Source organism: Octodon degus, unplaced genomic scaffold (genome assembly GCF_000260255.1).
Source record: "Octodon degus isolate 3935 unplaced genomic scaffold, OctDeg1.0 scaffold00008, whole genome shotgun sequence".
Lineage (NCBI taxonomy): Eukaryota > Metazoa > Chordata > Mammalia > Rodentia > Octodontidae > Octodon > Octodon degus.
The window spans coordinates 15621203-15630303 of record NW_004524584.1 but is presented as its reverse complement, the minus strand read 5'-3'; the positions used below and the strand labels follow the sequence as shown (position 1 = coordinate 15630303).

General features: G+C 54.1%; 3 protein-coding genes across 6 annotated transcripts in view; all 3 read left to right on the top strand.

The window, feature by feature from the left end:
- The first annotated feature begins 423 nt into the window (after window positions 1–423).
- On the top strand, window positions 424–3603 carry Hyal1 (hyaluronoglucosaminidase 1). The gene is made up of 4 exons (XM_004625251.2): window positions 424–590; window positions 1201–2103; window positions 2418–2507; window positions 2666–3603. The coding sequence occupies exons 1-4, from the start codon at window positions 570–572 to the stop codon at window positions 2978–2980; spliced, it is 1329 nt and encodes a 442-aa protein (XP_004625308.1). The 5' UTR covers window positions 424–569; the 3' UTR covers window positions 2981–3603.
- Window positions 3604–4183: 580 nt separating this feature from the next.
- Nat6 (N-acetyltransferase 6) lies at window positions 4184–7067 on the top strand. The gene is made up of 2 exons (XM_004625126.3): window positions 4184–4267; window positions 5940–7067. Exon 2 carries the CDS (start codon window positions 5954–5956, stop codon window positions 6896–6898), a length of 945 nt encoding a protein of 314 aa, XP_004625183.1. The 5' UTR covers window positions 4184–4267; window positions 5940–5953; the 3' UTR covers window positions 6899–7067.
- Hyal3 (hyaluronoglucosaminidase 3) overlaps window positions 4197–9101 on the top strand; it is a 6612-nt gene continuing 1707 nt past the window's right edge. Inside the window, exons 1-2 of one of the 4 annotated variants that reach the window (XM_004625250.2) lie at window positions 4197–4267; window positions 7781–8691. In XM_004625250.2, the coding sequence (XP_004625307.1) occupies window positions 7798–8691 (894 nt within the window). In that variant the 5' untranslated portion in view covers window positions 4197–4267; window positions 7781–7797. The other 3 variants (XM_023706151.1, XM_023706150.1, XM_023706148.1) reach the window with 3 other exon arrangements.

The window sequence follows — 9101 nt, the reverse complement described above, 5'->3', positions numbered from 1 at the left end:
GCCTTTGCGTCTCCCTAAGCAGGCGCTTTAATCCACTGAACTATTTGGCCGACCCTGGAGATCCTATCTCAAAATAAAAATAAATACAGGGCTGGGGATGTTGTTCAGCACTCACTAACTGAATCCCTGGTACTAGAAAAAAAAAAAATACTTAAGGAAGAAGAAGTTCACAAAGACAAGAGTTCCTAGGGCAGCCCAATGTCATCCTATATTAGCCTGGAGAAAGTGCATTTTCTGAGACTATGATCCTCAAGCACCCAGACTTCAGGGTCACAGACCTACCTGCTGTCCAGCTGCCTCTGCCACCACCCAGGCCAACTGCCAGCTCCAGTCAAGCCACAAAGCCCTGCATTAATGCTGTCCCAGTGGGAGGGGCCCTCTCTGGCCCAACCCGTCCCACCCCCACAGAGGCCGGCCCTGGACTGAGTCCTGTGACTACGTGCACAAGCTCAAAATTTTCAACAGTAGCTCTTCCTCCAGAAGTTTCTAGAGCAGCTGGGGGAGTTTGTGGGACAGAATCTGGCTAGAACCTGCCTAGAATTCCACTCCCAGGTCAAGAAATTTGGAAGATGAGGGCCTTTCATCCAAAGGTCAGCAGGGATAAGGGGGTGGACTGGTGTACAGGAGGGCTGGGCTGATCTCTTGTTCCATAAACAAACTTCCTTCCAGTGGTTGCCAGTATTTCTGGTGAAAGGGACAGGAAAGGCCTTCTGGTCTCCCATCAGCTCTTCCTAGAACAGATATCCTGGCCCTGCTCCTTAGGAAAGTGGGGGTGGATAAACTTAGGGAGGAGAAGACAAACAGTAGTGCCCTGGCCCCAGAGGCAACTCAGACTTTCCCAGCAGTGACAGTGCTCCCCACCCTGTGCCTCTGCCCTCCTTGAGCCCTGCAGGTCAATGTTTTTTTTTTTATTATTATTTATTTTAATTTATTACATTTATTTATTGTGTGTGTGTGTGGCCAGCTCAGCCCACCAGGGGGCGGGGCTGGCTGCCATGTGGTGCTGGGGGATTGAACCATGGTCCCTGTGCTTTGCCAAGCTTGTTTCAAGTAGGTGCTTTAGACCACTGAGCCATCTCTCCAGCCCCTGCAGGTCAATGTTTAAATCTAGAGCAGGGATAGATTTATAAGTGAGGGGCTTGGACCACCTGCACGGAGCAGGGGTCAGAGCCTGCCCTCAGCTGTACCTCCCCTGGCTAGGTTTCCCTAGACCTACCTGGTATCATCACAGCCCATCTGCTTCAAATTTGTACCCTCTTCCTGACCTTGCTCAACATGGCCCCAAGCAACCAACCCTTCATCACAGTCTGGAATGCAGACACCCAGCGGTGCCTGGAGAGCTACAGTGTGGACGTGGACGTCAGTGTCTTTGATGTGGTAGCCAACCCTGGGCAGACCTTTCTCGGCCCTAACATGACCATTTTCTACAGCTCAAAGCTGGGTACCTACCCCTACTACACAGCCACTGGGGAGCCCGTGTTTGGTGGGTTGCCACAGAACACCAGCCTGAGCGAACATCTGGCCTATGCATTTCACGACATCCAGGCTGCCATGCCTGCTCCTGACTTCTCGGGGCTGGTGGTCATTGACTGGGAAGCATGGCGCCCACGCTGGGCCTTCAACTGGGACTCCAAGGATATTTACCGGCAGCGCTCACAAGCACTGACTCAGGCTCAACACCCTGACTGGCCCGACAGTCAGGTGAAGACAGTAGCCAGGGACCAGTTCCAGGAGGCTGCACAGGCCTGGATGGCAGGCACCCTCCAACTGGGACAGATACTGCGTCCTCGTGGCCTCTGGGGCTTCTATGGCTTCCCTGAATGCTACAATTATGACTTTAAAAGTACTAACTATACAGGCAAGTGTCCATTAGTCATCTCTACTGAGAATGACCAGCTAGGGTGGCTGTGGAACCAGAGCCGTGCCCTCTACCCCAGTATCTACATATCTGCAGCACTGATGGGCACAGGGAAGACACGGAGATATGTGCGACACCGTGTGGCTGAGGCATTCCGTGTGGCCAGGGCTGCCAGAGACCCCAGTCTACCAGTGCTGCCCTACACCCAGATCTTCTATGACACAACAAACCATCTTCTGCGCCTGGTAAGTTTTCTGTGACCCCACACATCTAATCAGCCAACCTTGTTAGTCATTAGGTCTGACAACTGAGGCTACATAACCTTGAGTTGACTTCATCCCGTCATTCTCACATTCATTGAGCATGTACTTTATGCCGAGTCCTGCACTAAGCACAGATCCATCCATTCAGCACTGGTTAGAAAGACTTAGTCCTGGTCTGTGTGGCATTTAGGGCAAGGTCAGTTGCAGGTTATAAATTATTCATCCCAGCCCATGGTATCATAGCAGTTTGCCACAGAGGAAGGAGGCCCCACAGAGTTGAACTGTTTTCTTTCCAGGAGGACTTAGAGCACACCCTGGGGGAGAGTGCAGCTCAGGGGGCAGCAGGAGTGGTGTTCTGGGTGAGCTCAAAGAATACAAATTCCAAGGTAAGCTCAGGTGGTGGGAGTGGGGCAGTGCAGGTCCAAGATGACCTGGGGCCACCCTTCCACCTCTGAAGTCCTGGCTGGCAGCATGGCAGTGCCTCAATGCCCTATGTGGGCACAAGCATGTCTGTGATATCCCTGACACTCCCCTTTCCACCCAGGAATCATGCCAGGCCATCAAGGAGTATATGGATACAACATTGGGGCCCTTCATCCTGAATGTGACTAGTGGGGCTCTTCTCTGCAGTCAAGCTCTGTGCTCTAGCCATGGCCGCTGTGCCCGCCGCCCCAGCCATCCGGAGGCTCTCCTTATCCTCAACCCTGCCAGCTTTTCCATCCAGTTCTCATCAGATGGCAAGCCCCTGACCCTGAAAGGTGCTCTCTCACTTGAAGATCAGGCACAGATGGCCATGAAGTTCAGATGTCGTTGCTACCGTGGTTGGCACGGAGCATCATGTGAGCAGCTAGTCATGTGATGATTGATTGGCCACACCAGTCTGCACACACTGAGCATCTAATGTAGTATGAGCTGGCCATGGCTTCCTCAAATGAAGACATAAGTTACTCAAATCATGGTCACTGTCAGGAATATACTCAGTCACCATCATAGGAATATGCCCTGCACATAAATGCACACTCATGGACAGGACAACCATATAAGGAGTTAGCAACAGGGCAGACCTTACCAACCCATGTTCATATGAGTCTATGTGACAGAGTCATAGACAGTTCCTGTAGAGACAGTTTTGGAACTTCAGGAAGCCCTGTGCTGAGTTTGCTAAATGGGCTAACTCTTCACAATAAGACTGAGACACCCATAGAGAGGGTGTGTACTTTTTTTTTTTTTTTTTTTTTGGCAGAACCAGGGATTGAACTCAGTCCCACTTGCCAGGCAAGTGCTTATTCTACTGAGCTATCTCCCGGGCCCCAAGGGTGTGTACTTTTTGTGAAAGGTCACGCGGCAAGAAAAACTAATATTCAAACCAAAGCTGTCCGGCTCCAGGAATAAAGTCCTTGCACACCTACTGTGTGTTGATGGTACTCTTGAATCTGCTGACAGGCACCAGCTCTGCACAATCCAGACAATAAAATTCGTTATGATTTACTTAGCTGTTTACTGAGTACTTGGAATGTGCCAGCTCGGGAATCCAAAGGACACAAGAAATTTTCGATTGTTTCTTTCACCCAAGTCAGCTTGAAAAATAAGCAGCTGGGGTGGGGGGGTATCGTGTTGCAAGGCCCACCTGATCCGGCCCTATTCAGGGGGGATTTCCATTGGAGGCTGGCGGGAGCCAGAGCCCCTACAGCACTAGAGCTGACTGAGGTGGGCTGGGGTCAGGAGGAGCCAGCGAGGCGCTGTCTGCGCCCTGTGGACACGTGACTCGCGGAAGCTGGGGCTGAACCTCAGCGGGGCCGAATCCAGGCGGAGCTGCGCAGTGACTCAGAGATCCCTAGGCGGGCCTGTGTGGAGCAACGTTGCGAGCAGGCGTTGCGAGGAGCGCGGGCAAGCTCTAGAGCGGGAGGACAGGCCAGCCACTGCGTCTGCGCGGGTTCAGTGTTGTGACGCGCGGACCCGAGGGCGAGGCCAGGACGGTGATGCCCGCGGGGGGCCGGACTGCCTAGCTGGCAGAGTTCCAGGACTGCAGTGCGTCCGCCGAGCCGCTGGGGGCCAGCGCGGGCGGGCCGAGGTGGTCGAGGCAGAGACAGCCAGATCCTGAGCCCGGCAGATCCAGGACGCGAGGTTCCAGAGTCTGCGTTGAAATGTCAGTACCACTCCCACCCTTTGCGCTACCGGCCCGTAACCCCTCCACCCCGCGCCAGCTATCCCCGAGAATCCCTGCCGCCCCTCAGTCCCCTTCTGTGTCGGTCGACCCCTGCCGCCAGCATGCTGAAGCACACCTACCCACAGTCAGGTTTTTGAAGGCTACGGCCTCCAAACCTCCACTGCTACAACGGGATGGGGAAGCCGAGGCATCAGGAAACACGGAGCCCTCCTGAGGAACTCGAGCTTCGCGCCTCCGACAGTAACTAGTGTCAGCACTGAAGGGGTTAAGTTCTGCTGTGGGGAGCCGTGGGTTCCAGACTTAGGGGCGGATCCTGGGGCTTCCTCCCTCCAGACCAAGGGGTGCTGCTGCAGCTGAGGCAGCGAAGGCAGGTGAGGAGCTTAGAGCCTTGTAAGAGGGATGTGGCAGGAGGGGAAGGGGGTGCCTGTCGCTGACTAGAGTTGCTGAGTTGTCCCCAAGATTAAAGAGTTGGGGAAGGAAAGCCAGGAGGCACTCTCCGGAGCAGGTGAGTAAAGGGATGAGGTCAAGTTGCCAACCCAATGCAAGCAATGGAGTCTTCCTATTGTGGAACCTCCTACCAACAGGACCTGGAATAAGGTCTGCAGGCAATAAGGTTTGGACACAAAAGTTCTGGGCCTCCAACATGATGACCGTTGGTAGATACCTATGTGGGTATAGGAAGGAAGCTGTGGTCTTCATCTTGGGAAACTTAGCCCAAAAGGAACTAGGCCTGCAGAAGTAACGTTCTGTGCAGCTGTAGGCCAGGCCCTGCGCTAGGGTCCCATCTTTGGGGGACAGTTGGGCCCATGCACTAAGTGTCCTAAGCTATGTAGAGTTGGAGAGGGGTCCATGGACTGTGTACCCCAAGAAGAGAATGCAGTGGAGGGAGGGAAATCTGAGGCTGATGGGTGGGTGGGTGGGGCCCCAGGATTAACTGGGCAATTGATATGCCCCAGGTTGTTGGAAAGGCTGGAGATGGAGGAGAGCTGGCATGGAGGGAGAAGGAAGGGACAAGAACTCCTGAGGACAGTATTTCCTCTGAAGAGAACCTTGGGGGTGTAAGCATGAAGCACAGTGTATGGTTTGCACCTTCTGTCAAAGGACTGCTAGAAAAAGACTATCAACAAGTGAGCTGGATAGGATGTTCTGGGAGAGTGAGATTCTAGGGATGAGATAGGGGTTAGGATCCTGAGCTCTGCCCCAATCGTCAGCCCTCACCATCACCCTCAGCCTTCCTTCAGTGTAGGGCACGATACTTGGATCCATCCACCCTGCTTTCTGAGTCCTCAGGTGTAGGGGATGAGTCTTTTCCAGGCCACCTATACCATAAGGTTAGTGTGTTTCCCAAAATTATTGAGTTCCGTATGCAACTGCATGGCTCCCCTTTCAATTGTCAGTATTTCCCTGTCCCTCTCCTGCCCTCATGGCACAACCAAGTATAGCTGTTACCACAGGAAGACAGCAGGTGTAGTCTAAGAAGATGCCACTGCCAGGAAACTTTGGCCTTAGTTTCCAGCCTGACACTGAGCCATCTGCAACCTAATAGGAGGTGTCCTTGGCTCCCAGCCTGGCTCAGCTGAGCCTGGATCGTATGTGTAGGCAAGAGGTTACTCGGAGCTCTGGAGCTCAATCAAGCTGATCCCTACTCTAGACCCTGCACACTGGATGGAGCTGATGCTGAGTACGAGCCTGGCTAAACTGACTCTGGATCTTGTATACCAGCCAGAAGTGGCCCTGGGATTCAACTTGACCACGCTAACCCTGGACCCCACACACCAACCAGAGCTGATCCTGAGCCTCAGGCTAGCTGAACTGACCCTGGAGTCCACATGCCATCCAGAGATGAACTTCAGGCCTGGTCCAGCTGAGCTTACCCTGGATCCCAAACATCAGTCAAAGGAGACCCCAGCTCCCAGTCTGGCTGAGTTGACCTTGGAGCCTGTGCACTGCAGACCTGAGCTTATGGATGCTTGTGCCGACCTCATCAATGACCAGTGGCCCCGCAGCCGTGCCTCCCGCCTACACTCCCTGGGCCAGTCCTCAGATACCTTCCCCCTATGCCTGTTGCTTCTGAGCCCTCACCCCACTTCTGACACAGCCCCCATTGTGGTGGGCCATGCTCGCCTGTCACGGGTGCTAGACCGGCCCCAGAGCCTCTTAGTAGAGACAGTGGTGGTGGCCCGGGCCCTGAGGGGCCGTGGCTTTGGCCGCCGTCTCATGGAGGGCCTGGAGGATTTTGCTCGGGCCCGAGGCTTTCGCAAACTGCACCTCACCACTCATGATCAGCTGTATTTCTATGCCCACCTGGGCTACCGTCTAGGAGAGCCTGTGCAAGGCCTGGTCTTCAGCAGCAAACGACTGCCCACCAGCCTGCTCCGTGCCTTTCCTAGAGCTTCCATTCCCCGCCCTCCCTGCATGGTTTCTAACCTGACTACCCAAGCTGCCCCAAGTAGCCCCAAGGGACCCCCATTGCCACCCCCCCCTCCCCTGCCTCAGCCTTTGAACACTTTACCTCCACCTCCAGCAGGGTCCCTTCCACAAAACCTGCTGGAGACACAATACCAAGACCTGAGGGGATGCCCCATATTCTGGATGGAAAAAGACATCTGAAGATTGAGACAAGGCACTGTTCTGGGTCACTCAACTGCTCAGTGGCCATACCTCAATCCCTAGCCCCTGGGGAAGCATGTTTCCTGGTTACTACTGGGGCCAGGAGATGGTTCTGTAGTTCTGACTCAGAGCCATTAGTATGGCTGAATAAAGGCTTCTGTTGGGTGTGGCTTTGACAATTTATTTGTTGACCCCCCCACACACACACACACTTCTTAGATTCCCATCCCTTCAGAAGCCCCCAGGTCCAGTTTGGTCTTGGGCCCTTTGATCTTTGATGGAGTGACACCTGTCTTCTGTCTCACCCTGCTAAGCTCAAGAGTGGGTCCTTTCCCTGTTCACTTATTACCATTTACTGAGTACTTTATGTATGTCAGGCCCTGGACAGGGCATAAGCAGTGGAGAATTACAGACATTTTGGGTACCTATCCAAGAGGACAGACCATCATTCAGTGGCAGGGTCTATGTTGAAATAAGGAGGTACAGAGGAGCTCGAATGCCCTCACTCCCCCTAAGGATCTAGGAAATCGCCTATAGGAGGTGATGTCACAGCAGACACCCAAGTGCTGAGTAGGAATTAAACCAGGCAAACGAGGTGAGAGCTTAGTGTTCTTGGAGTAGGGAACAGGGTGGCAGAGGAAAAGGGACTTGTGACCATTGTGAATGAAGATGTTTCAAAAACACTGGTGTTTGAAGAGATATAAAATCATGGAGAAGAGCTGCCAATACCAGTTTGGCATATGGCTGCTCTGGAGATCTATGGGACTCTTTGGATGCTATGTTTTCTCCACCCCTTATCCTTGTGGGGAGGAGCTGGGGGAGCATTCCCTGCTCTATAGAAGGTATGGCCATGGACTCAAGTTTATTCCCTCTCTCCTACAGGTTTCCATCTCAGAGGCATGATCGTGCAGCAAGGCCCAGCCCTGGTGCTGGGGGTGGCCCTATGCCTGGGGTGTGGCCAGTCTTTGCTGCAGGATCCTGAACGACCCTTCTCTGTGCTGTGGAATGTACCTTCAGCACGCTGCAAGGCTCGTTTTGGGGTGCCCTTACCACTCAGTGCTCTGGGCATCATAGCCAACCATGGCCAGCACTTCCGAGGCCAAAATGTTACCATCTTTTACAAGAACCAGTTTGGCCTCTATCCCTACCTTGGGCCCAGGGGCACAGTTCACAATGGGGGTATCCCCCAGGCTGTGTCCCTAGATCGCCATCTGGCACAGGCTGCCCACCAGATCCACCAGAGCTTAGAACCGAGGTTTGCTGGCCTGGCAGTGCTGGACTGGGAGGAGTGGTGTCCACTCTGGGCTGGAAACTGGGGCCGCCGTAAAGCTTACAAGGCAGCCTCCTGGGCTTGGGCACAGCATATGTTCCCTAACCTAGATCCTCTGGAGCAGCTCCACAAAGCCCATACAGACTTTGAGCATGCAGCCCGTGCACTGATGGAGAGCACCCTACAGCTGGGCCACGCACTGCGGCCCTATGGGCTCTGGGGTTTCTATCGATACCCAGCCTGTGGCAATGGTTGGCACCATATGACTTCCAACTACACGGGTCGCTGCCATGAAGCCACCCTGGCCCGCAACACTCAACTGCATTGGCTCTGGGCTGCCTCCAGTGCTCTCTTTCCCAGCATCTACCTTCCACCTAAGCTGCCACCTGCCTACCGCCAGACCTTTGTGCAACACCGCCTGGAGGAGGCCTTCCGTGTGGCCCTTGCTGGGTACCCACATCCTCTGCCTGTCCTTGCCTACATCCGCCTCACACACCGACACTCTGGGAAGTTCCTGTCCCAGGTAAGTAGAAGCTGAGGTCTAGTGACCTGAGTTGGATGTGGCCCTGACTTGGAAAGTCTAAGGAGAAATCCTTGCCTGGGGAATTTGAGGGGAAGGTGCTGACCTAAGGGTGCTGAGGGGAAGCCCCTATCATGGAGCATCTGACCAGAAGTATGGCTCTGCACTGAAAGGGGTAATGTCTGAAGGGAACCCTGGTCTGAGGGATCAGACTGAAAGGCCTGAGACGCCTCAGTGCAAAGAGGCACAGTGCAAAGGGCCCAACTCTATAGAATCAGATCATGGGGGGCTGGAGAGATGGCTCAGTGGTCTAAAAGCACCTACTTAGAACAAGCTTAGCAAAGCATCAGGGACCGCGGTTCAATCCCCCAGCACCACATGCCAGCCAGCCCCACCCCCTGATGGGCTGAGCT

Bases quoted from the DNA above. Each gene is read 5' to 3' on its own strand.
- Hyal1 (XM_004625251.2), top strand. From the start codon at position 570: ATGAGGGCCTTTCATCCAAAG. The intron at 591-1,200 runs GTCAGCAGGGAT...TCCCCTGGCTAG, and splicing joins TGAGGGCCTTTCATCCAAAG to GTTTCCCTAGACCTACCTGG. The intron at 2,104-2,417 runs GTAAGTTTTCTG...TTTTCTTTCCAG, and splicing joins CAAACCATCTTCTGCGCCTG to GAGGACTTAGAGCACACCCT.
- Nat6 (XM_004625126.3), top strand. From the start codon at position 5,954: ATGGAGCTGATGCTGAGTACGAGCCTGGCTAAACTGACTCTGGATCTT.